This window comes from Xenopus tropicalis, chromosome 2 (genome assembly GCF_000004195.4).
Source record: "Xenopus tropicalis strain Nigerian chromosome 2, UCB_Xtro_10.0, whole genome shotgun sequence".
Classification (NCBI taxonomy): Eukaryota; Metazoa; Chordata; class Amphibia; order Anura; family Pipidae; genus Xenopus; species Xenopus tropicalis.
Genome location: NC_030678.2, coordinates 6,721,398 through 6,747,527, shown reverse-complemented (window position 1 = coordinate 6,747,527; position 26,130 = coordinate 6,721,398). Strand labels below are relative to the sequence as shown.

Genomic DNA, 26,130 nt, shown 5'->3' with positions numbered 1-26,130 from the left:
CTATCGATCGATCATCTATCTATTTGCCTATGTATCTATCATCTACATTTTTGAATACATTTGTTTATAATTCACATAATTGATATTTTTGACGTTTCCGTTTGCTTTTCAGGTTTCTATCCGATCCCATAGAAATAATTAGTTAAAGTCATAACAATAAAATGGCACCTGAGCTGCAGACCTTTCCTATGAAACAGTGCCATCTAGTGGTCAGATAACAAGGAGAATGGCACAAATATAAACTTTAATAGAATTTGAATGGATAAAATACACAATGAGTTGTTTTATGATTCATGTTCCTTTACTGTAAGTGGGGGGGGGGGGGCGCCCAGTTCCATATTATACTGGGAGAATACATAACAGGACAGATGGTATTTCCCAGGGTAAAGGGAAAACCCTAAGAAGCTTCAACAGGGAGAGTCCATTTCCCTCAGAGGTTTCTCTGCTGATCAGAATATTACTGCCATTTTTATCAACAATCACTAACAGACAATTCCTTCTACAAGATGTAACTCCTCTTAACCCCTTCCTGATGCGCTGATAGCCTGTTCCAAGGGTGGAATTATTACTGATGTTTTGTGGTCCTAAATTAAATTTGTTATGGGGCCCATTAACATCTAGTTACACAACTGTCCTGTATAAACAGATACTAGAGAGAGTGAGAGAAAGGTATGGCACATAGGGATTCCCCTGTACTAAGCACAATTCAGCAGGAACAGCCCCCTAAGTTTGCTCATAGCCTGTAAAGAGAGATCCCATAAAACTATGGCACATAGGGATTCCCCTGTACTGAGCACAATTCAGCAGGAACAGCCCCCTAAGTTTGCTCATAGCCTGTACAGAGAGATACCATAAAACTATGGCACATAGGGATTCCCCTGTACTAAGCACAATTCAGCAGGAACAGCCCCTAAGTTTGCTCATAGCCTGTAAGAGAGATACCATAAAACTATGGCACATAGGGATTCCCCTGTACTAAGCACAATTCAGCAGGAACAGCCCCCTAAGTTTGCTCATAGCCTGTACAGAGAGATACCATAAAAACTATGGCACATAGGGATTCCCCTGTACTAAGCACAATTCAGCAGGAACAGCCCCCTAAGTTTGCCCATAGCCTGTACAGAGAGATACCATAAAACTATGGCACATATGGATTCCCCTGTACTAAGCACAATTCAGCAGGAACAGCCCCTAAGTTTGCTCATAGCCTGTACAGAGAGATACCATAAACTATGGCACATATGGATTCCCCTGTACTAAGCACAATTCAGCAGGAACAGCCCCCTAAGTTTGCCCATAGCCTGTACAGAGAGATACCATAAAACTATGGCAGCATAGGGATTCCCCTGTACTAAGCACAATTCAGCAGGAACAGCCCCCTAGGTTTGTTCATAGCCTGTACAGAGAGATACCATAAAACTATGGCACATAGGGATTTCCCCTGTACTAAGCACAATTCAGCAGGAACAGCCCCCTAAGTTTGCCCATAGCCTGTACAGAGAGATCCCATAAAACTATGGCACATAGGGATTCCCTGTACTAAGCACAATTCAGCAGGAACAGCCCCCTAAGTTTGCCCATAGCCTGTACAGAGAGATACCATAAAACTATGGCACATAGGGATTCCCCTGTACTAAGCACAATTCAGCAGGAACAGCCCCCTAAGTTTGCCCATAGCCTGTACAGAGAGATCCCATAAAACTATGGCACATAGGGATTCCCCTGTACTAAGCACAATTCAGCAGGAACAGCCCCCTAAGTTTGCCCATAGCCTGTACAGAGAGATCCCATAAAACTATGGCACATAGGGATTCCCCTGTACTAAGCACAATTCAGCAGGAACAGCCCCCTAAGTTTGCTCATAGCCTGTACAGAGAGATACCATAAAACTATGGCACATAGGGATTCCCCTGTACTAAGCACAATTCAGCAGGAACAGCCCCCTAAGTTTGCTCATAGCCTGTACAGAGAGATACCATAAAACTATGGCACATAGGGATTCCCCTGTACTAAGTAGACTTCCTCAGGTCTTAGTCTGTGGTAAAGAAATGGTGTTGATTGTAAGCTCTACAAGGCAGATACTGAATCACTGATTAAACACTTTCTGTAAAGAACTAAATCATTTTTGGCTCTTTATAAATTAAGGATATGAAATGGAGGTCGCACATCAGGAGTCAATGAACTTTTAAAGAACCCCCCACAGAACAGAGACAATATACAAACAATGTAAAAGTTGCCTTTCCACTTGTGACCACTAGATGGAGCTTCTTCCTTTCTTTATCTGTTTGGGACAGAGACAAGACAGGTATTTCAACCCACCCTCATGATCAGGAACTTGAATAAAAATAATTGTTATTGCTAAATTAAGCTTGATATCATACCAAGGGCTGCAACCGATTTCATCACAAGTGTTTTGATTTATTCTCATTTATCCTTTAGCTCAAACATGGGTCAAAGCTGGAACAACACTATAAGAGTTAGTGGCAAGTACTGTATATTACTCACACACTACTCATTACTATACTAATAGTAATAAACAAACAAGCAGGGCAGATAGGATCTGTGCCACTGTGACAGAATGCTCTGTTATACAGATAGCTAGAATCTCAGCCATAAAGCAGGGCAGGACTGCTGCTTACAATGGGGGGGATCAGATAGGATCTGTGCCACTGTGACAGAATGCTCTGTTATACAGATAGCTAGAATCTCAGCCATAAAGCAGGGCAGGACTGCTGCTTACAATGGGGGGGATCAGATAGGATCTGTGCCACTGTGACAGAATGCTCTGTTATACAGATAGCTAGAATCTCAGCCATAAAGCAGGGCAGGACTGCTGCTTACAATGGGGGGATCAGATAGGATCTGTGCCACTGTGACAGAATGCTCTGTTATACAGATAGCTAGAATCTCAGCCATAAAGCAGGGCAGGACTGCTGCTTACAATGGGGGGATCAGATAGGATCTGTGCCACTGTGACAGAATGCTCTGTTATACAGATAGCTAGAATCTCAGCCATAAAGCAGGGCAGGACTGCTGCTTACAATGGGGGGGGGGGGGGATCAGATAGGATCTGTGCCACTGTGACAGAATGCTCTGTTATACAGATAGCTAGAATCTCAGCCATAAAGCAGGGCAGGACTGTTGCTTACAATGGGGGGATCAGATAGGATCTGTGCCACTGTGACAGAATGCTCTGTTATACAGATAGCTAGAATCTCAGCCATAAAGCAGGGCAGGACTGCTGCTTACAATGGGGGGATCAGATAGGATCTGTGCCACTGTGACAGAATGCTCTGTTATACAGATAGCTAGAATCTCAGCCATAAAGCAGGGCAGGAAAGAGATAACTATCATCACACTTTTCTAAGCAGGAAGACATTTTTTAGCATAGTGTCTCCCTTACAGACTTCTGTTAAAACTGACCCTCAGTAGGTGTCTATGGGTAGGAAACATGTTGCGCTGAGACAAACCCTGTTACTAGTGAGGCTACAGTTGTGGTCTGAGGTCTGGAACCTTCTCTGTATTTCATTTCCTTTCTGGGTATTACTGTGTGTTTAGAAAAAGTAATTTCTAAGCAACGTTCCAATATATATTCATTACATATTTCCAAAAATATAATAATTAGAAATAATTCGTCTTTAATATTTTTTGCAGTTAGTCTTGAATCATTTTTGTGTGTTTTCTTTTATTGTAATATTTATTTTTTTGTGTTTTCATGATCTATTCCTCTCAGGCATGGCATTTCATCTTCTATCTGGTTGATATGGCTTGATTACGCTAGCAACCAAGCAGCATTTAGGAAGGCAGAACGAAGATCAATAGGGGATAGATAGGAAAGAAAGTCGGACTGGGCTGGCAGGACACTGGAAGAAAACCCCATGGGCCCCTGGCTTTTATAGGCCCCCAACGGTCCCAGGCCCCACTCCCCCTGCCTGCACCGCCCAATGAAAGATTGTGGGGGGCATAAGTTGGGAGTGGGGCGCTAGAGATTAAGAGGGGGGCCCCTCAAGTCACAGCCCCAGTCCTGGTAAAACAGAACTACCGATCTGCTGTGTTTGGTTTGTTGGCATCCGGGGTCAGCCCATTCATAGCACAGGAGCTTGTAATCCATTGATGACATAATGACTAAACCACACAACCCAGTTAATCTTTTCCCCGGTACAGATGACAGTTAGTATTGCTGTCACCGGGTTATATTCAGAACTCTCCGGACCAGTAAGTGAATCCCAGAATGCTGTAAGTAGCCCTTAGCCTGTTTAGCGGAATGTAATTCATAGGTTCCAGCCCTCAGCCCGGCGGGGAGGCCATAGGAGCTAAAGCTTCAGGTAATACCACTCACTGGGTCATATTGTGCTGCGGGAATGGGTTACTGACGGGATATTATCCTCTGTAGCACAGTCACCGGGGGACGTATATTCCCAGGGACAATGACTGCCAAGGTCTATTAACCACTCATGCTAAAAATTCATTTAATGCCAGCAAATATAATTCATCCTATTTCTAATTTCTTAGTAGGACCACAGTATAAGAGAGGGGGGTCAGAGGGTCCTGGGTCCTGTGATTAAAATGATTTTCATACACATGTACTGAACCTGTCCAACTGGGCCCTATACCTCCTGGGCCCCTCAGCCACAGGTTCTGATTCCGCTATAGTTACACTCTTTACAAAGAAGAAAAAGAAGTAGAGGCATAACTATATATACTGCTATATCCTATGGTACCGGTGTCGGACCGGAACCCCAGGGGCCACCAGAAAACCTTAGCCCATAGGCCCACTCACCAAACTATTTTTCCTCCTTTCCTCTTTATTCTCCCAGTCTCTTTTATTTACATGCTAGCATCTATTCTTCCATCTATTTTTCCTCTTTGTTCCCATTCAGAAATAGGGAATGACCACGAATTAGGCCAAATGGTCAGGAGCAGGAGGGCCCACTGACACCTGGGCCCACTGGGAGTTTTCCTGGTATCCTGGTGGGCCAGTCCGACACTGGGCCCCCCTGTTGTCCGAGCCCTCCTGCGTCACGGGGTCTGCTGTGCCATAGTCCCCCCTCCCCTAACTTTCAATATAGGGGTGCGTTAGGGCAGGAGTACTGCTGGGCCCCCACAAAGGATTTTTCGGCAGGGGGACCCTAAATGGCCAAGTTATGTCATTGAAAAGAAGAGCTGGCAGATTACACACAAGGCTGCTCTAAAGTTCAATAAATGGTTTAACTAATTGGGATTATTCATGTTCAACATGTACAAATATAAGGAAGGGACATATAAAATATTGTCTAATTTACTTTATCACAGAGAGACTACAGGAAAGTAGACTTTACCAACATGGGGGTTCTTTACTTCTAGAGCAGTCGGGTTATGGAATTCCCTACCAGGCAAATGGAAAGGAGATTTCAAGTTAATAGATGTCCAAACAACCCCCAACCCACCCACTAAATAGTGACTGCCTATGGCATCTATGGCAAGTAGCCATAGGGCCTCTTTGGGCTCTATGTTGTGATCAAGGTGAATGAGTGCGGGGAGCCAAGTGTCAACAAGGCCCAGTAAAGGATCCTGCCCTAGAGGGACAACCCTTCCACAGAAGCTTAATCAGATATGGGACTAGTTTTGTCAGAATAACGTATAGGAATGTAAACTAGTAATTCAGCATTGCGGGACAGAGCTCTCCCTTAGCCATTACTGGCTTAAAGTAAAGGAGCACAGCAGGGTTGGCAGATTTATTTTTCCAAACCAGCCAAGGTCAGTTCTAAAACCAGCCCCAAACTAGCCAAAAGCCACTTCAAAAGTAGCCCAAAAATAAAGAAATTCTACAAAATAAAAGTATATATGGGAAACCTGCCTTTTTAAATCACTACCCATGCCCTGTGCCCCCTCTCCAGTTACTGGGATGGCTGATAATTCCCTCTGTGCCCAGTCCAGCTGGGAAGTCACTACAGGAATGGATTCAGAATGTTGCATTAACCCCAGACATGATATACATATGGGTGCGTTGTACTACAACTCCCAGCAGCCCCAAGATATCCTGAGAGTTATATCTTAAGAATCAACTGCAGAAAGTAACAAATAACAGCTGCCCCATCCCAGTAGAAAGTAATGGTACAGTTTCATACCCTATAGAGGAGGGAGCAGGGGGTAGAACTGCCCCACATCCCAGTAGAAAGTAACGGTACAATCACATACCCTATAGAGCAGGGGGTAGAACTGCCCCACATCCCAATAGAAAGTAACAGTACAATCACATACCCTATAGAGCAGGGAGCAGGGGGTAGAACTGCCCCACATCCCAGTAGAAAGTAACAGTACAATCACATACCCTATAGAGCAGGGGGTAGAACTGCCCCACATCCCAATAGAAAGTAACAGTACAATCACATACCCTATAGAGCAGGGGGTAGAACTGCCCCACATCCCAATAGAAAGTAAGCAGTACAATCACATACCCTATAGAGGCAGGGGGTAGAACTGCCCCACATCCCAGTAGAAAGTAACAGTAACAATCACATACCCTATAGAGCAGGGGGTAGAACTGCCCCACATCCCAATAGAAAGTAACAGTACAATCACATACCCTATAGAGCAGGGGTAGAACTGCCCCACATCCCAATAGAAAGTAACAGTACAATCACATACCCTATAGAGCAGGGGGTAGAACTGCCCCACATCCCAATAGAAAGTAACAGTACAATCACATACCCTATAGAGCAGGGGGTAGAACTGCCCCACATCCCAATAGAAAGTAACAGTACAATCACATACCCTATAGAGCAGGGGGTAGAACTGCCCCACATCCCAATAGAAAGTAACAGTACAATCACATACCCTATAGAGCAGGGGGTAGAACTGCCCCACATCCCAATAGAAAGTAACAGTACAATCACATACCCTATAGAGCAGGGAGCAGGGGGTAGAACTGCCCCACATCCCAGTAGAAAGTAACAGTACAATCACATACCCTATAGAGCAGGGAGCAGGGGGTAGAACTGCCCCACATCCCAGTAGAAAGTAACAGTACAATCACATACCCTATAGAGCAGGGGGTAGAACTGCCCCACATCCCAGTAGAAAGTAACAGTACAATCACATACCCTATAGAGCAGGGGGTAGAACTGCCCCACATCCCAGTAGAAAGTAACAGTACAATCACATACCCTATAGAGCAGGGGGTAGAACTGCCCCACATCCCAGTAGAAAGTAATGGTACAATCACATACCCTATAGAGCAGGGAGCAGGTTGTGGAACAGACAGGTTGAGCCTGAATAGAATAGAAATGGGAGCCTCTGTCTATACTATGTAGGGTTCCCCAAAATTTGGGTCCCCTAGGATGGTTGCCCCCAGGATAGACCCCGAGGGAGGGTAGTACTTTAGTAGTGGGACACCTTGGGTGGTTGGCACTATAAGGGTTAACAGGGAGTTAGCTTCCCTGCAGTTCAATAGTTAGGCCACAGGGTGGTGCACACAGTATATAAGGCTGTGCAGCCATGTGCCTGCAGGTCTTTCAGCCTGGGACCCCTCTTGGAGAAGAGGTTAACAACAGGTCAGAGTTAGACAGTGAGTGATTGTTATAGACCACTCTAGGAGTGGTAGGCAGGTTATCTAGCTGGGCAGCGTGGCCCCTACAGGAGGATTACTGGATTAAGATCCACCAGCACTCATAGCTGGAGTCAGGGAGTAAAGTGCTAAGTGTAGGAGATTTGCCTAATCCAGGGGTATCTAAGTGGAAGTACCGGGGTGAGGTCTGCTGAGGGGGTGTCCGCTTGGCGTGTAGTACCGGGAAGTGCCCTAGAGAGGGGCTTCTGGCGAGAAGTACCGGAGGGAACCCCTAAAGGGAATCATCTGGCGGGAGTACTGCTAATATCTCGTGGAGAGAGGGTCTCTTAAGGAAGAGGGAGTATACCCTGACTGTCTCATTGCTCCTGTGTGTAACCTGCCTGTCTGATACATCTGTGACAATAAATAAGTTCCACTGGTTAAACATCCATCCAGTGTCCTGTCTCTGCATACACGGAGGATCCACACTGCCGGGTAAGCAACTACCCCAGGGAGGGGGCAAGGTACCAGGAGTGCTGGGAGTCCCCACACTGCAGTACAGTATCAAGTTCTCAGGAGGGGAGTTATAGTTCATTCTATCCCTATCCTGGGTGGAGGCACGCCAACGTATAAAGGAATAGCTGTTCCCCAAAGTAAGCGGGGCTCAGGACTCCTGAAAGCGCCAAGTATAGTGACATATCAGCAGGTAGTGCCACCTCTAATTATAAGTGGGCTACAACTGTCCAATTGCATGCTGGGTATTGTAGTTTTATATTAACCCTAGCTGTAGGCTAATTGTTAGATACAAACTACATTACCCAGCATGCAGTGGGACAGGCACACTAGGGGGAAAAACTTTGGCTAGTTTCCAAACTACAAACCCGCCAAGGCTCCAAAAAAATAGCCCAAATCTGTACCTTGGTGGGTTTGTACTTTGGAAACCGGCCTGGGCTTTACATTAGTAGCCCAATTTGTCAGGAAAACTCCCAACCTGGCAACCCTGGAACACAGCGCTAAAATGATTCAGGCTTTAATGAATGACTCCATGAATGTTTCCACTAGAGGGGACCCGGACCACTAGCTGCTAGTTGCCCAGCTCTGCCTTTAATATGACTGACAATAACTATCTGCCTCAATCAATTTGCCATGTATCATTAACAAAACTTTTGTTTCATTTGCAAGAACCTATTTGCTTCTTTATGGCAGCAGTGACGTGTAGTTTAACACCATCTCGCTTTCTCCTCCACTTAGCAAGGGCCACCTTGGGGGAGGAGTCCGGTGTGACCCATGTTCTACCATCACTGTATTTTGTGGAAGATTTGTTGTTAAATATAAGGGTTTTTGAAGGATGGTGTTGTGAAGGGGGTGGATCCATAATGTCAGGGGCGGAGTCATGATGCCAATGAGGTAGATGACATTGTGGGCCACATCCAAAGGAAAATATTCAGTGTATTTTAATGCTATTCAGTACAGAGGGTATCGGCAAATTAGGCACAAATAGGTCCTTTTCTGGAAAAACAGAGTGAACTTTCTGTATTTTTATCGAGCTGTGCAATTAATAAAAAGAGCATTTAGCACCATATTCAATGCTGCCCAGGTAGTAACCCTAGGTGCAAATCACAGGTAGCAGTCAGGCTTCCACCTTTACTGGAAAAAAATACTAGCCCTTATATATCCTGGAATCAAACTTCATTTTTACCTGCAGAGGAAACTTCGGGCAACTGCATTGCAGGGAGATTAGTCGCCCGCGACAATGGAGATTTGTTGTGGTGCGACTAATCTCCCCATCTGTCACTGCCCTAAGAAACCTGTTTAGTTTATTAGTTACACTTGGATCTCAGTGCGGGGGGGGGGGGCTTTTTACCTTTCTGGGCTCTCTATCAAAAGCCCACTTATTTAATTAAATATGAGAAACAATGTATCTAAGTGCAGGTGATGCTCGTTAAGGTTTCTGGGCTCTCTGCCAAAAGCTACTTTTAATTACATTTGTATCTTTTTTAGCTTCAGTGCAGGAGATCAAAGGGAAATGAGGGACTTTTCAGTAAGAATCTGGGATTGGGGGTTGAGCTGTCAAAAGAGGGACTGTCTCGCGGAAATCGGGACTAGTGGGTCCCGGCGGCCCAGACCCGACTCTCGTGGTGCTCCCCCTGCCCGACTGCTCCTCCCCTCTTGGGTTAGGACGTTGGGTGGGGGGGCCCTGCAGGCAGGGGCGATTCTGGACATATCGCCGCCTGAGGCGGCTCCTGGATGCCCCCCGCTCCCTAGCGCTTACCTTCTGAGCGCAGGAGCGGGTCCGGTGAGATCGCTAGTGCAGAGAGTGCAATTGCGCTCTCTGCACAAGAAGAGCCGAATTTCCTGTTTAAAAACCGGAAATTCGGCTCTTAAAGTTACCAGGAGCGGCTTTTTGCCGCCCCTCGTAACTGGGGCGCTTCTGCCGCCTGAGGCGAGTTTCTCAACTTGCCTAATGGCAGAAGCGCCCCTGCCTGCGGGGGGGGGGGCGGTTAGGGGACACCTGCAGGGCCCCTGGGGTTAGAGCCCTGGTGGCCCTTCACCCCCCAGTCCCACCCTGGTTTTGAGGTGACCTACAGCGTTGGACTGGGCTACCTGGATACTGGGAATAATCCCAATGGGCCCTGCACCCCCCAGTCCCACCCTGGTTTTGAGGTGACCTACAGCGTTGGACTGGGCCACCTGGATACTGGGAATAATCCCAATGGGCCCTTCACCCCCCAGTCCCACCCTGGTTTTGAGGTGACCTACAGCGTTGGACTGGGCTACCTGGATACTGGGAATAATCCCAATGGGCCCTGCACCCCCCAGTCCCACCCTGGTTTTGAGGTGACCTACAGCGTTGGACTGGGCCACCTGGATACTGGGAATAATCCCAATGGGCCCTGCACCCCCCAGTCCCACCCTGGTTTTGAGGTGACCTACAGCGTCGGACTGGGCCACCTGGATACTGGGAATAATCCCAATGGGCCCTGCACCCCCCAGTCCCACCCTGGTTTTGAGGTGACCTACAGCGTTGGACTGGGCTACCTGGATACTGGGAATAATCCCAATGGGCCCTGCACCCCCCAGTCCCACCCTGGTTTTGAGGTGACCTACAGCGTCGGACTGGGCCACCTGGATACTGGGAATAATCCCGGTGGGCCCTGCACCCCCCAGTCCGGCCCTGGTGCCCTATATCTATATCTGTGCAGCCAGCACCAAGCCATTAAAGTGATACATATAATTCACTCTGGGCATTAATAAAAGCTTTGCTTAATTTACCAGGATGAGGACTTTAAGGTGAATTTTAAAAGTTTCTGATCTTCATAGTATCAGTGAACCTGCTCATTGTCTTTTGTGCTTTCATTTTATTGTTTTCCTTTTTCAAAAACTACAGCTATTTTTTAACATTTTTTTGCCATGTGTGATTCTTTAATAATGCAACTTCTCATCAGGGTATAAGGGTCAGGGTTTCTGCCCCTAAGTAAAATGGCTGCGCATACCGTAATAGAAAGTCTAACTAGACCCTTTCCATTCTCTATGGTACCGCTCTAGCTCCAGCACAGCCAGCTTTATGGTGAGTAGCGGAACAGGGGAAGCGTTGAGAGGATGACGGCTGTCAGACTGATCCATTACTTCCCCATCAAGGGGGGACCCTACTGATATGGAACAATCCACTCTGAGCTCAAAAAAGGTAGGGACGGGACTCTATAGCCTCTGGGTGTCACAGTTGTAATGGTACGGTCTGGGGATGCTCGGTGCTTCTTGGGCATCAGGTCATTAGGGCCACAAGTAGCCATAAGAATCCATATAATGACCCGCTGCCCAGTGTTATTCCATCCTCATAGACACTAATATATAATACAAATACATATACAGTAAGTGTGTTTGTTGGTAAGGGTGGGAGGTGCCAAACTTATATTGGCAGGGCAGTCAAGCTTGTTTATTGGCTGTATCTCCATGGGGTTAAAAAAATATATATTCACCTTTCACACCCTCACTGCATGTTTGTCATAACTCAGCTGCACTGTGTTTATATATATATAGCGCATTTACTGCGCAACCTGGGCCGGGGGTGAAATGCGTTATACAGGGAACCCACTCATGTACTATAAGGGATAATGTACCCCCTACTGTAAATGATAAGGATATTAGCAGTCACTGAGGGGTTCTGTGCCCCCCATATAAAGGCACAAGGCTGCAGGCTGAGTTATACAGGGAACTCTGAGTATCACTCATGTATTATAAGGGATAATGTACCCCCTACTGTAAATGATAAGGATATTAGCAGTCACTGAGGGGTTCTGTGCCCCCCATATAAAGGCACAAGGCTGCAGGCTGAGTTATACAGGGAACTCTGAGTATCACTCATGTATTATAAGGGATAATGTACCCCCTACTGTAAATGATAAGGATATTAGCAGTCACTGAGGGGTTCTGTGCCCATATAAAGGCACAAGGCTGCAGGCTGAGTTATACAGGGAACTCTGAGTATCACTCATGTATTATAAGGGATAATGTACCCCCTACTTTAAATGATAAGGATATTAGCAGTCACTGAGGGGTTCTGCGACCATATGAAGGCACAAGGCTATTACAGTGAGCAGTTCCCAAGGACACCTTCATTCATTCTCCCCAGCTGATGCAAGCACTATGGCAGCTCCCTATCTTACATGAATGCGGTTGTGCCGGGAGGGACGGTTCTGCGCTTATTACAGCATTTTTTCAAAAACACTGGGAATGACCTTTGTTCTGCTGAGAAGTTTATGTTTTGCTAATCTGTTCAGATCAGCACCCAGCTCTGTTTGCACAGAATCATTTATCACCACATTTATATTAGTAGACAAGACTCACAGAGTTGTACCAGGAAGTAACCAGAGAGGAGAGTTTGCTCCGAGCAAGAAGGGTCACTTTATTGTGATCATTATATGGTGAATAACGTACCCCCTATCGTAAATTATAAGGATATTACAAGTCACAGAGGAGTTGCATGACTCTATAAATGGCCGAGGCTGCAGGCTGGCTGGGTGCTGTTATACAGGTCATGGGACTCCAACAGGGGGTACAGTATTATTATACACAAGTTTCAGTGGGTTGTGTGAGAAAAATGACATAACTGGGCACCAATTATAACTGATGACATCACTTAGTGCTGTTTATAAGGATATCATTTACAGGATATTTATGGCCTATAGCTGTTTGCCTTATATTAGTGCAGAGAACTGTGTTCCTGCTGCCTGCAAAAATACTATATTACTGAACCCACCCCTGGGGCAACAAGTGGCCTCTTCTGTAACAAACAAACCTGACTGACACCCAGTTACACCCAGACTCCGCCCAGTTACACTCTGACCCCGCCCAGTTACACTCTGACCCCGCCCAGTTACACCCCAACAACACACCTGTTACTGGACTCCAGCCTCCTGCAGAACAGCCCTATTGGGTTAATTTAATGGTTAAATGATTCCCTTTTCTCTGTAATAATAAAACAGTACCTGTACTTGATCCCAACTAAGATATAATTACCCCTTATTGGGGCAGAACAGCCCTATTGGGTTTATTTCATGGTTAAATGATTCCCTTTTCTCTGTAATAATAAAACAGTACCTGTACTTGATCCCAACTAAGATATAATTACCCCTTATTGGGGCAGAACAGCCCTATTGGGTTTATTTAATGGTTAAATGATTCCCTTTTCTCTGTAATAATAAAACAATACCTGTACTTGATCCCAACTAAGATATAATTACCCCTTATTGGGGCAGAACAGCCCTATTGGGTTTATTTCATGGTTAAATGATTCCCTTTTCTCTGTAATAATAAAACAGTACCTGTACTTGATCCCAACTAAGATATAATTACCCCTTATTGGGGCAGAACAGCCCTATTGGGTTTATTTAATGGTTAAATGATTCCCTTTTCTCTGTAATAATAAAACAGTACCTGTACTTGATCCCAACTAAGATATAATTACCCCTTATTGGGGCAGAACAGCCCTATTGGGTTTATTTAATGGTTAAATGATTCCCTTTTCTCTGTAATAATAAAACAGTACCTGTACTTGATCCCAACTAAGATATAATTACCCCTTATTGGGGGCAGAACAGCCCTATTGGGTTTATTTCAGCACCTCCATGAGCTTTTATGGTGCTTGTGTTGCTCCCCAAGTCTCGTTACATGTGACTGTGGCTCACCAGTAAGAAAGGTTGGGGACCCCTGAGTTAAGGCAAACTTCCCCTTTATTTCTTGCTGATTTGCAGTGCGGTTGCAGTGAGCAATGAAAACTGTAGGCTCTGCCCCCCTATGTTCCTGCCCAAACCCTCTCCCCTCAGACAGGGCTGTGCCACCCCCCCTGCCCCCCTATGTTCCTGCCTAAACCCTCTCCCCTCAGACAGGGCTGTGCCACCCCCCCTGCCCCCCTATGTTCCTGCCCAAACCCTCTCCCCTCAGACAGGGCTGTGCCACCCCCCCTGCCCCCCTATGTTCCTGCCCAAACCCTCTCCCCTCAGACAGGTCTGTGCCACCCCCCCTGCCCCCCTATGTTCCTGCCCAAACCCTCTCCCCTCAGACAGGGCTGTGCCACCCCCCCTGCCCCCCTATGTTCCTGCCCAAACCCTCTCCCCCCGGCACTGGCTGCCACATGGCAGAGTCAGTTTACAGAGTAATGAATAGGAGGAGAGGAGAGGAGGGAACGTCCCACAGGCTCAAGAATTTCTTTTTTCCCCTCCCTCCCTCAGCTGGGCCCATTGATGTTCAACAGTCTGCTCCGGGCCGGCTGGCAATAGCGACCCTCCTCATTGGTCAGCAGTATGGGCACGGGACCCTAAGGGCCACAAGGTAAGCGCCTAGTCCCAGTCATGTTATATTATTATTATTATTATTCCTTCCTCGTATGAGGGAAACTTGCTAAATAATGTCCTGCACAGTTACCCTGGGGGCTAATTATAGTTATCTCCCAATGCAGTTCGTGCTGCTCAGTTTTGCCTGATGGGAATGTCACGCACTGGGCAGGTCAGGGTTAAATCTCAGTCGCATTTGGTTGATCCGAGAGCCGAGTCACCTGTGGGGTTCCGCTCCGACGCAGACTTATATCTGTCTGTGGTCTGTATTAAACTGGCCAATACTAACTGCCAACTGCAGCCAGGGCCAGCAGACCCCGGATCCCTCTACACCAGCACGACACCACCAATAGTGTCCCTAGTTGGAATTGAACACAGGCCCTAGTGCTGCAAGGTACGGGTTTGAATCCCTGCACCGCCAGATATAAAGGGCCCTCCTGTCACCCACGTGTACTGCTTCTCTGTCCCAGCGTGCCCGGACTGGCAATCTGTGGCTTCTGGCAAATGCCAGAGGGGCTACTGTAAGGTGCCACAGACAGTCACTATTTATTGGGCTGGGGGGGCTGTTTGTGCCTCTGGGTACTGGGAATGCCAGGGGTGCTGTAAGGTGCCACAGACAGTCACTATTTATTGGGCTGGGGGGGGGGCTGTTTGTGCCTCTGGGTACTGGGAATGCCAGGGGGGCTGTAAGGTGCCACAGACAGTCACTATTTATTGGGCTGGGGGGGCTGTTTGTGCCTCTGGGTACTGGGAATGCCAGGGGGACTGTAAGGTGCCACAGACAGTCACTATTTATTGGGCTGGGGGGGGGCTGTTTGTGCCTCTGGGTACTGGGAGTGCCAGGGGGGCTGTAAGGTGCCACAGACAGTCACTATTTATTGGGCTGGGGGGGGGGCTGTTTGTGCCTCTGGGTACTGGGAATGCCAGGGGGGCTGTAAGGTGCCACAGACAGTCACTATTTATTGGGCTGGGGGGGGGGCTGTTTGTGCCTCTGGGTACTGGGAATTCCAGGGGGGCTGTAAGGTGCCACAGACAGTCACTATTTATTGGGCTGGGGGGGCTGTTTGTGCCTCTGGGTACTGGGAATGCCAGGGGGACTGTAAGGTGCCACAGACAGTCACTATTTATTGGGCTGGGGGGGGCTGTTTGTGCCTCTGGGTACTGGGAATGCCAGGGGGACTGTAAGGTGCCACAGACAGTCACTATTTATTGGGCTGGGGGGGGCTGTTTGTGCCTCTGGGTACTGGGAATGCCAGGGGGACTGTAAGGTGCCACAGACAGTCACTATTTATTGGGCTGGGGGGGCTGTTTGTGCCTCTGGGTACTGGGAATGCCAGGGGGACTGTAAGGTGCCACAGACAGTCACTATTTATTGGGCTGGGGGGGCTGTTTGTGCCTCTGGGTACTGGGAATGCCAGGGGGGCTGTAAGGTGCCACAGACAGTCACTATTTATTGGGCTGGGGGAGCTGTTTGTGCCTCTGGGTACTGGGAATGCCAGGGGGGCTGTAAGGTGCCACAGACAGTCACTATTTATTGGGCTGGGGGGGCTGTTTGTGCCTCTGGGTACTGGGAATGCCAGGGGGGCTGTAAGGTGCCACAGACAGTCACTATTTATTGGGCTGGGGGGGGGCTGTTTGTGCCTCTGGGTACTGGGAATGCCAGGGGGGCTGTAAGGTGCCACAGACAGTCACTATTTATTGGGCTGGGGGGGCTGTTTGTGCCTCTGGGTACTGGGAATGCCAGGGGGGCTGTAAGGTGCCACAGACAGTCACTATTTATTGGGCTGGGGGGGCTGTTTGTGCCTCTGGGTACTGGGAATGCCAGGGGGGCTGTAAGGTGCCACAGACAGTCACTATGTATTGGGCTGGGGGGGCTATTTGTGCCTCTTGGTATTGGGAATGCCAGGGGGGCTGTAAGGTGCCACAGACAGTCACTATTTATTGGGCTGGGGGGGGCTGTTTGTGCCTCTGGGTACTGGGAATGCCAGGGGGGCTGTAAGGTTACACAGACAGTCACTATTTATTGGGCTGGGGGGGCTGTTTGTGCCTTTGGGTACTGGGAATGCCAGGGGGGCTGTAAGGTGCCACAGACAGTCACTATTTATTGGGCTGGGGGGGGCTGTTTGTGCCTCTGGGTACTGGGAATGCCAGGGGGGCTGTAAGGTGCCACAGACAGTCACTATTTATTGGGCTGGGGGGGCTGTTTGTGCCTCTGGGTACTGGGAATGCCAGGGGGGCTGTAAGTTGCCACAGACAGTCACTATTTATTGGGCTGGGGGGGGCTATTTGGGTCTCTCAATGGTCCTCTTTGTTGGTGGCTATCCTCTGTGGCCAGGGGGTCTGTTGCCCCTGTAGTTATAGCATTGGACTGTGTATGGGGGCAAATCTAGAGTATTGGCCAGATGTCTGTCAGTAAGATTTGGTAGTGCCATTGGCGGAGGGGAGCATCAGGCTGATTGCCTTTGGCCAGAAGATCAGATCAGTTTGGTTTGGGCGAGTGTTTGGCCAGTGAGTGCACTTACGGCTGGCTATACACTCAGACTGGGAACTGCCATGAGAGTAGGAAATCCACTATATTAGGATCCGGCCAAATAACGAACCAAATCATCATTTGCATATGCAAATTAGGACAAGGAAGTGTCAGAGAGAAGGTTCAGCTTCTGTGTTTATGTGACCAAAAGTCATGTGATTCTATAGATTTGGCTCAGCCAGAGGCAGGGATTCGGCTTCAAAGTCTTTCAAAAACTGCAAGAATGATAAAAAGCCAACTGTCAATTGTCTGTATCGGGCTAAAGCCTCATGGTATACTCCGCTCCCCTTTAATTTCCCGCAGTTGCCCTTTTTTAATTTAATTCAAGCCCCTAACATTAATGTTTAAAGGGAAACTAAACCCCCAGAATGAATACGTAACCAACAGACAGTTTATATTATGTTATTAAATAATCTCCCCAAACTGGAATATATATATCAGTAAATATTGCCCTTTTACATCCTTTCCCTTGAGCCGCCATTTAGTGTTGGGCTGTGTGCCCCCTCAGAGATCAGCTGACAGGAAGTGATGCAGCTCTAACTGTAACAGGAAGTAGTGTGGGAGCAAAAGGCAGAACTCTGCCCATTCATTGGCTGATGGGGCCTAGCATGTATGTGTGCCTTGGCTTGTTTGTGTGCACTGTGACTCCTATGATCCCAGGGGGCGGCCCTTAGTACTTAAAATGGCAGTTTCCTATTTAGGATTACCCAATGGCACATACTGCTAAACAAGTATATTTATATGAAAATGGTTTATTTAGATGAAGCAGGGTTTTACATATGAGCTGTTTATACAATATATTTTTATAGAGACCGACATTGTTTGGGGGTTTAGTTTCCCTTTAACTATCAAGGGCCTTATTTGATTAGGGACAGACACGTAACCTTTATTCACGCATAACAGCAAATGTCAGTGACCCATCGGCACATTTTGCACGCCGGTTTCACGCTCACTGACAGACACAAACCTGGATAAACAAACCCAGCTGACTCAGGTACACAGAGCGACTCCCAGGCTGGGAAGCACTTTACTGGCCGCAGTGGTAGCCGCTCAGAGTATCTGTGTGCCAGCACCCGTCAGCGTAAGGGATTGAGCCGGTACAGCACTGCATTGTGGGTGCCTATTGATAGGGTGCACCTATGTGTAAAATTAATGCTTAGTGACTGGAAAGAAAGAAACTCGGGAAAGGGCACTAACACATTAATCTTAACCTGTAGTGGAAAACAACATTTCCTTTAGTCTCTAATTGGCCCCCAGTCATAGGGACAGTTTGTGGGTTTGTAGCCATGAGGAAACCCAAGCAGACTCTGGCCGATCATGTCACCTCTTTGCTCCCTAGTTGGAATTGAACACAGGACCTAGTGCTGCAAGGTACGGGTTCGAATCCCTGCACCGCCAGATATAAAGGGCCCTCCTGTCACCCACGTGTACTGCTTCTCTGTCCCAGCGTGCCCGGACTGGCAATCTGTGGCTTCTGGCAAATGCCAGAGGGGCTACTGTAAGGTGCCATAGGAAGTCATTGGGGGGGGGGGTATTTGGGCCTCTGTGTGCTTGGAATGCCAGGGTCTATTTTGAATCCCAGTCCGGATCTGTTTGCAGGGTGTGCCTAGAGGGCAGGAGGGTCACTGGTTCTCAGTGGTCTTCTGTGGCCACGGGGGCCCCTGTAGTTATAGCATTGGACTGTGTATGGGGGTAACTCAACAGGCAGCCTGAGTATTGGCCAGATGTCTGTCAGTAAGATTTGATAGTCCCATTGGGTGAGGGCAGCATCAGCTTGCTGATTGCCTTTGGCCAGAAGATCGGATCTGCTCAGTTTGGTTTGGGCGAGTGTTTGGCCCAATCCCAATCCACCATTTTAGGATCCAGCCGAACTCCAAATCCCTTGTGAAAGATGCGGCCGAATACTGAACCAAATCACCAAGGGCAAGGATATAAACGATTTGCCTTTCCTTCCTCAGATGGGTGCAGGTAATTAAATCTTCCACTGAGGCCGGAGGAAAGGAGATTTCACCATCAGCACAGGAGGGAATTAGATAATGGAATTCCCGGAGAGATACGTAATTGGCCGCAGGATTGTCTCTTAGAGAGTGAGCTCTCATTCAGCCAGGCGTGTTGCTCCTTTATGTTCAGACTAATTGCTGCCTGTTTATTATAAACAGAGGAACGCGCCTGTGATTAGAGGATTATATCCCTGGGGCTGTTCCGTGTGTGGGCGAGCGGCTGGGTACGGCGGCACTGGGTTCCAGCACGTTCCATTGGAGCCTTTCCCTTGGGACTACTTGTTTCTGAATTGCTGCACAAAAGCAATGAGATTTGGGCACAATCAGTAGCATTGGGGTGCAATACACTAATAAACCCTAACTTCTGATTGGTTCCTCAGGGTTAGAGGGGTACTTGGGCAAAGTGTTACCCTTGAAGGCTGCAATAACGATATATTCCTGGCTTGGAAGCCCTTTTTCCTCCAAAGTCGGCCATGGTGCTATTGGGACAAAAGGACTGCTGCCCCCTAGTGCCCAGAGGGGGTAACTGGCACAGTCTGTGTGTTTGGATTCTGGGACAGGACCCTTTGCGCGGAGATGGGGATTTATCTAAATAATACGGCAGGTCGGCTCCTGTTATCTCCTGTCAGTGCCCATATTGTATGTCAGCCTTGGGGCCGGCCGGGGAACAATGGCGCTATTATGGGATGGAATTCAGCCCCGTTGTGAGAATAATGATTGGTTTCTTCAGTGGCCTGGCAAAAGCTGGGGTCAGATAGTGCCTATTCCAGGAATAAAGGTGTTTTTGTAACCTATAAATAGTTTTATGTGCAGCTTTAGCGGAACCCATAGAGAGCCGGAACCCATAGAGAGCCGGAACCCATAGAGAGCTGGAACCCCAAATGTGTGGAAGTTCCCTGGAAATGATTTACTGCACAGTAATTTGACTCTGTATTTAGTCACCTATTAGTTACAATATTCCTCAAATGTAATATTCTCGTGATTTATATACCTGGCTGAAACCTTGTGCCTTTATATGGGCACAGAACCCCTCAGTGACTGCTAATATCCTTATCATTTACAGTAGGGGGTACATTATCCCTTATAATACATGAGTGATACTCAGAGTTCCCTGTATAACTCAGCCTGCAGCCTTGTGCCTTTATATGGGGGGCACAGAACCCCTCAGTGACTGCTAATATCCTTATCATTTACAGTAGGGGGTACATTATCCCTTATAATACATGAGTGATACTCAGAGGTCCCTGCAGCCTTACCCCTCTCCCTTTAAACTGCTATCAGAGAGTTCTATACTAACTCGCACACTGCTAGTCTTGTAATGTTCTCAGTATTTCAGTACAGCGCACTGGGGGTAGATGACAGGCCTGGGCAGCATTACCTAATTATTTCCTATGGCGTCATGCAGAAAATATAGGTAAATAAACTGTACATAGTAACCATGTAGGGTGTAGGAATTTCATACTCTTTTTGTGAGCTACAGCTAATGGCATGTTTGTACCCTAATGGGTAATTTATGGAATGGGAGCGGATATGTCCAGAGAGCCATAACGGGAGCGGATATGTCCAGAGAGCCATAACGGGAGCGGATATGTCCAGAGAGCCATAACGGGAGCGGATATGTCCAGAGAGCCATAACGGGAGCGGATATGTCCAGAGAGCCATAACGGGAGCGGATATGTCCAGAGAGCCATAACGGGAGCGGATATGTCCAGAGAGCCATAACGGGAGAGGATATGTCCAGAGAGCCATAACGGGAGCGGATATGTCCAGAGAGCCGGAACGGGAGCGGATATGTCCAGAGAGCCATAACGGGAGCGGATATGTCCAGAGAGCCATAACGGGAGCGGATATGTCCAGAGAGCCATAACGGGAGAGGATATGTCCAGAGAGCCGGAACGGGAGCGGATATGTCCAGAGAGCCATAACGGGAGCGGATATGTCCAGAGAGCCGGAACGGGAGCGGATACGCCTAGAGAGCCGGAACGGGAGCGGATATGTCCAGAGAGCCGGAACGGGAGCGGATACGCCTAGAGAGCCATAACGGGAGCGGATATGTCCAGAGAGCCGGAACGGGAGCGGATACGCCTAGAGAGCCGGAACGGCAGCGGATACGCCCAGAGAGCCGGAACGGGAGCGGATACGCCCAGAGAGCCGGAACGGGAGCGGATACGCCCAGAGAGCCGAAATGGCAGCGGATACGCCCAGAGAGCCGGAATGGCAGCGGATACGCCCAGAGAGCCGGAATGGGAGCGGATACGCCCAGAGAGCCGGAATGGCAGCGGATACGCCCAGAGAGCCGGAATGGCAGCGGATACGCCTAGAGAGCCGGAATGGCAGCGGATACGCCTAGAGAGCCGGAATACGAGCGGATACGCCTAGAGAGCCGGAATACGAGCGGATACGCCTAGAGAGCCGGAATACGAGCGGATACGCCTAGAGAGCCGGAATACGAGCGGATACGCCTAGAGAGCCGGAATACGAGCGGATACGCCTAGAGAGCCGGAATGGCAGTGGATACGTGGATACTTGTATGTGCTACATGCAGTTAGTATGACGGCTGAGCCGTGTGTGGATATAACAAGAATAAATGCCCTGTTTACACTCCCTTAATGGCCCATAGTACAAACACATCACTCCCAGTCTCTCGGGGAGGGCCCTCAGGCAACACTTACACACTGTCATATTGCCCCGAGATACACGTGGAGCTCTCTGTCCCTCACTGGGATGGAGAATAAAGCAACACCAAGACCCAAAAACCCATCATATTTGCTGTTGAAGTGGGGGGGTTGATCCTGTAAAACCGGGACGTATGGGAGCCCCTATTTGATATAGTGAAATAGTGATACATATACTGAGTGTTTTAATAAATGGGCAAAAGGGGCATTTGCCTTTCTATTCAGCCCCTCTCCTATTCATATTCATGTCTCTCAATCAAACCACTCCCTGGTTGCTAAGGTAATTAGGACCCTAGCAACCAAACAGCTGCTGAAACTCCAATCTGGAGAGCTGCTGAATAAATAGTGAAATGGGGGGCGGGTGTTACCCACAGTGCCGTGCTGTTCCCTAGTGAGTAGCGATTACTCAGCTGTCATTTGTGCTCACAAACTGTTTGGTGTGAAAAAAGGGGGCGGGGCTCTATTACTCTCACTGCTTTCATTGGTTGCCCACAGTGCAGCTCAGGTATCCCCTGCTATTTATATGCCACAGAGGCAGAAAGGATTTCCCAGGATCCCGTAGGACTGAGTTCCAATACAGCCCATTATATCGGACCCGTCGGACTGGGTTCTGCTCCTATTAATTGCATTATAATAACTTTCTGTTCCTTTCCAGGTGAGATTTTGGGGTTGGAAACCCGTGTGACCCCACAGCCTCGGGGGGGACGATGTATTATCAGTGGTGGGACGTATCTGACACCAGGACGCCGCGCTAGTTGGTCGGAGTTTGGAGCGATTTTTGGATCTTTTTCAGCCGAGACCGACCAGCAATGGGACTGAGCAGCTCGCTGACGCTCTGCAAGATCCGGATGCTGGTTATTATAAGCCTGGGCCTGCTGCTCCTGGGCTGGGCTGCGCTCAACTTGCCCCACGTGGCCCGATACGCACACAGGTCCAAACAGCTCATGGATTATAGGTGGAGAGACATCTCCATGGAGAGGGCGAGTGAAAAGCAAGAGGAGAGAGCGCCGGCAGGGCTTGTTATGGAAACAGCCAAGGAGCCAGAGAAGCTCTGCCCTGCCCTCTCCCCCCTTCTCAGTGAGTAACTGCAATTGCCCCTTCCCTTTCTGCAGCTTATTTGCCCAAGTATGGGCCCCCCCGGCCTACCCAGCCGAGATGCCACCTGAAATTTGGCAGATCTCGATCGGCCAGGTTTGATTTTTCCGTCTGATCGGGGACTGCATTGGCTTGTGGATGCGGTCCCTGATCCGACGGCACCTGTGCCTGCCATTTTAATTTTGATTGTTTGGCCCGTGGCCTTTATATGGGCACAGAACCCCTCAGTGACTGCTAATATCCTTATCATTTACAGTAGGGGGTACATTATCCCTTATAATACATGAGTGATACTCAGAGTTCCCTGTATAACTCGGCCTGCAGCCTTGTGCCTTTATATGGGGGGCACAGAGCCCCTCAGTGACTGCTAATATCCTTATCATTTACAGTAGGGGGTACATTATCCCTTATAATACATGAGTGATACTCAGAGTTCCCTGTATAACTCAGCCTGCAGCCTTGTGCCTTTATATGGGCACAGAACCCCTCAGTGACTGCTAATATCCTTATCATTTACAGTAGGGGGTACATTATCCCTTATAATACATGAGTGATACTCAGAGTTCCCTGTATAACTCAGCCTGCAGCCTTGTGCCTTTATATGGGGGGCACAGAACCCCTCAGTGACTGCTAATATCCTTATCATTTACAGTAGGGGGTACATTATCCCTTATAATACATGAGTGATACTCAGAGTTCCCTGTATAACTCAGCCTGCAGCCTTGTGCCTTTATATGGGGGGCACAGAACCCCTCAGTGACTGCTAATATCCTTATCATTTACAGTAGGGGGTACATTATCCCTTATAATACATGAGTGATACTCAGAGTTCCAATAAGCCCTGCCCTTTGCCCCGCAGCATCTGGCAACAGTGGGAAAGGGTTGGGCAACAAAACTTGCAGAGTGTACATAACCTACTCATGTAGAGGCTTCTTATTACTATATAATGTACAAAGGGGCAGCTCTGATAATGCCCTGTTTGCTTTGTAACAAAATGCCAGCTTGTTAGGGCAAGATAACGAGTTCTGGCAATCAGTATGTAGCACCTGGGGGTTCAATGCTTGCTGACACATTGGCAGGCCCATCGGCTGGCACTCCCATAGGCTGGCATTCCCATAGGCTGGCACTCCCCTATACTGGCGTTCCCATAGGCTGGCACTCCCCTAGACTGGCGTTCCCATAGGCTGGCACTCCCCTATACTGGCGTTCCCATAGGCTGGCACTCCCCTATACTGGCGTTCCCATAGGCTGGCACTCCCCTATACTGGCGTTCCCAGAGGCTGGCACTCCCCTATACTGGCGTTCCCATAGGCTGGCACTCCACTATACTGGCGTTCCCATAGGCTGGCAGTGCACCCAGTGTGACATATAGATTCCATGCAATCAGGCCACACGTATGGGCGCAGGAAGGGGGTTTGGGGTAGCCATGGGCCTAGGCCTACCCACTGGGTTCAGCCATTATATTAATAGCTCAGTGTAAAGCTGCCCAATATTGGGCCATCTTAGCTGCCAACTGCAGCCCCAGTCAGTAGGTCCCACAAACCTCTGCAAGAAAGTGATCACTTTGCACATTCTCGCTCTGCAGGGGGCGCTGTGCCACTGAAGTTTGAGCCTTCTCTCAGCGTGAACCAGGTGAAAAAAGAGAACCCCCAGGTGGAAAATGGCAGATTCCAACCGGAGGGCTGCAAGTCTCAGCAAAAAGTCGCCATCTTGATACCGCACCGAAACCGCGAGCGCCACCTCTTGTATCTGCTCAAGCACTTGCACCCTTTCCTGCAGCGCCAACAACTGGACTATGGGATTTACGTCATTCACCAGGTACGGCTGTCACAGTGGGGTGGTGGGGGGCCCTCCGGTGCCGCTGCTGGAGGAATTGCAGGTCTCGAATTCACTTGATTGGCTGCCAAGGTGGGCACGGCGGAGGGTTATTGGTTGTACCATATGGATATTTCCCTTGGGGTGTCACTCATGTTGTCTCATTACAGACCGGCAACCAGAAGTTCAACAGAGCGAAGTTGCTGAACATCGGGTACCTGGAGGCGCTGAAGGAGGAGGACTGGGACTGCTTCATATTCCATGATGTGGATCTCATCCCTGAGAATGACTTTAACCTGTACCTCTGTGACACTGAGCCCAAACACCTGGTTGTGGGGAGGAATGTAACCGGCTACAAGTAAGGGTCTCACAGCTTAATGGCACTCTCCCACGGTCACTTGTTTTATGACAGAATGCTCTGTTATACAGATAGCTAGAATCTCAGCCATAAAGCAGGGCAGGACTGCTGCTTACAATGGGGGGGATCAGATAGGATCTGTGCCACTGTGACAGAATGCTCTGTTATACAGATAGCTAGAATCTCAGCCATAAAGCAGGGCAGGACTGCTGCTTACAATGGGGGGGATCAGATAGGATCTGTGCCACTGTGACAGAATGCTCTGTTATACAGATAGCTAGAATCTCAGCCATAAAGCAGGGCAGGACTGCTGCTTACAATGGGGGGATCAGATAGGATCTGTGCCACTGTGACAGAATGCTCTGTTATACAGATAGCTAGAATCTCAGCCATAAAGCAGGGCAGGACTGCTGCTTACAATGGGGGATCAGATAGGATCTGTGCCACTGTGACAGAATGCTCTGTTATACAGATAGCTAGAATCTCAGCCATAAAGCAGGGCAGGACTGCTGCTTACAATGGGGGGATCAGATAGGATCTGTGCCACTGTGACAGAATGCTCTGTTATACAGATAGCTAGAATCTCAGCCATAAAGCAGGGCAGGACTGCTGCTTACAATGGGGGATCAGATAGGATCTGTGCCACTGTGACAGAATGCTCTGTTATACAGATAGCTAGAATCTCAGCCATAAAGCAGGGCAGGACTGCTGCTTACAATGGGGGGATCAGATAGGATCTGTGCCACTGTGACAGAATGCTCTGTTATACAGATAGCTAGAATCTCAGCCATAAAGCAGGGCAGGACTGCTGCTTACAATGGGGGGATCAGATAGGATCTGTGCCACTGTGACAGAATGCTCTGTTATACAGATAGCTAGAATCTCAGCCATAAAGCAGGGCAGGACTGCTGCTTACAATGGGGGGATCAGATAGGATCTGTGCCACTGTGACAGAATGCTCTGTTATACAGATAGCTAGAATCTCAGCCATAAAGCAGGGCAGGACTGCTGCTTACAATGGGGGGATCAGATAGGATCTGTGCCACTGAGACAGAATGCTCTGTTATACAGATAGCTAGAATCTCAGCCATAAAGCAGGGCAGGACTGCTGCTTACAATGGGGGGGATCAGATAGGATCTGTGCCACTGTGACAGAATGCTCTGTTATACAGATAGCTAGAATCTCAGCCATAAAGCAGGGCAGGACTGCTGCTTACAATGGGGGGGGGGGATCAGATAGGGATTTTTATTAAGAAATTAAAACATAAAACAGAAAATCAAACTTTCAATTACATAACATCA

At 48.4% G+C, this 26,130-nt stretch overlaps 1 protein-coding gene across 2 annotated transcripts in view; it reads left to right on the top strand.

Moving 5' to 3' along the window:
* Positions 1 to 7,979: 7,979 nt before the first annotated feature.
* b4galt4 (UDP-Gal:betaGlcNAc beta 1,4- galactosyltransferase, polypeptide 4) overlaps positions 7,980 to 26,130 on the top strand; it is a 30,056-nt gene continuing 11,905 nt past the window's right edge. Inside the window, exons 1-6 of one of the 2 annotated variants that reach the window (XM_004912273.4) lie at positions 7,980 to 8,020; positions 11,072 to 11,210; positions 14,254 to 14,353; positions 22,216 to 22,637; positions 24,241 to 24,473; positions 24,641 to 24,828. In XM_004912273.4, the coding sequence (XP_004912330.1) occupies positions 22,370 to 22,637; positions 24,241 to 24,473; positions 24,641 to 24,828 (689 nt within the window). In that variant the 5' untranslated portion in view covers positions 7,980 to 8,020; positions 11,072 to 11,210; positions 14,254 to 14,353; positions 22,216 to 22,369. The remainder of the gene's footprint in view (positions 8,021 to 11,071; positions 11,211 to 14,253; positions 14,354 to 22,215; positions 22,638 to 24,240; positions 24,474 to 24,640; positions 24,829 to 26,130) is intronic. The other variant, XM_012958137.3, reaches the window with a different exon arrangement.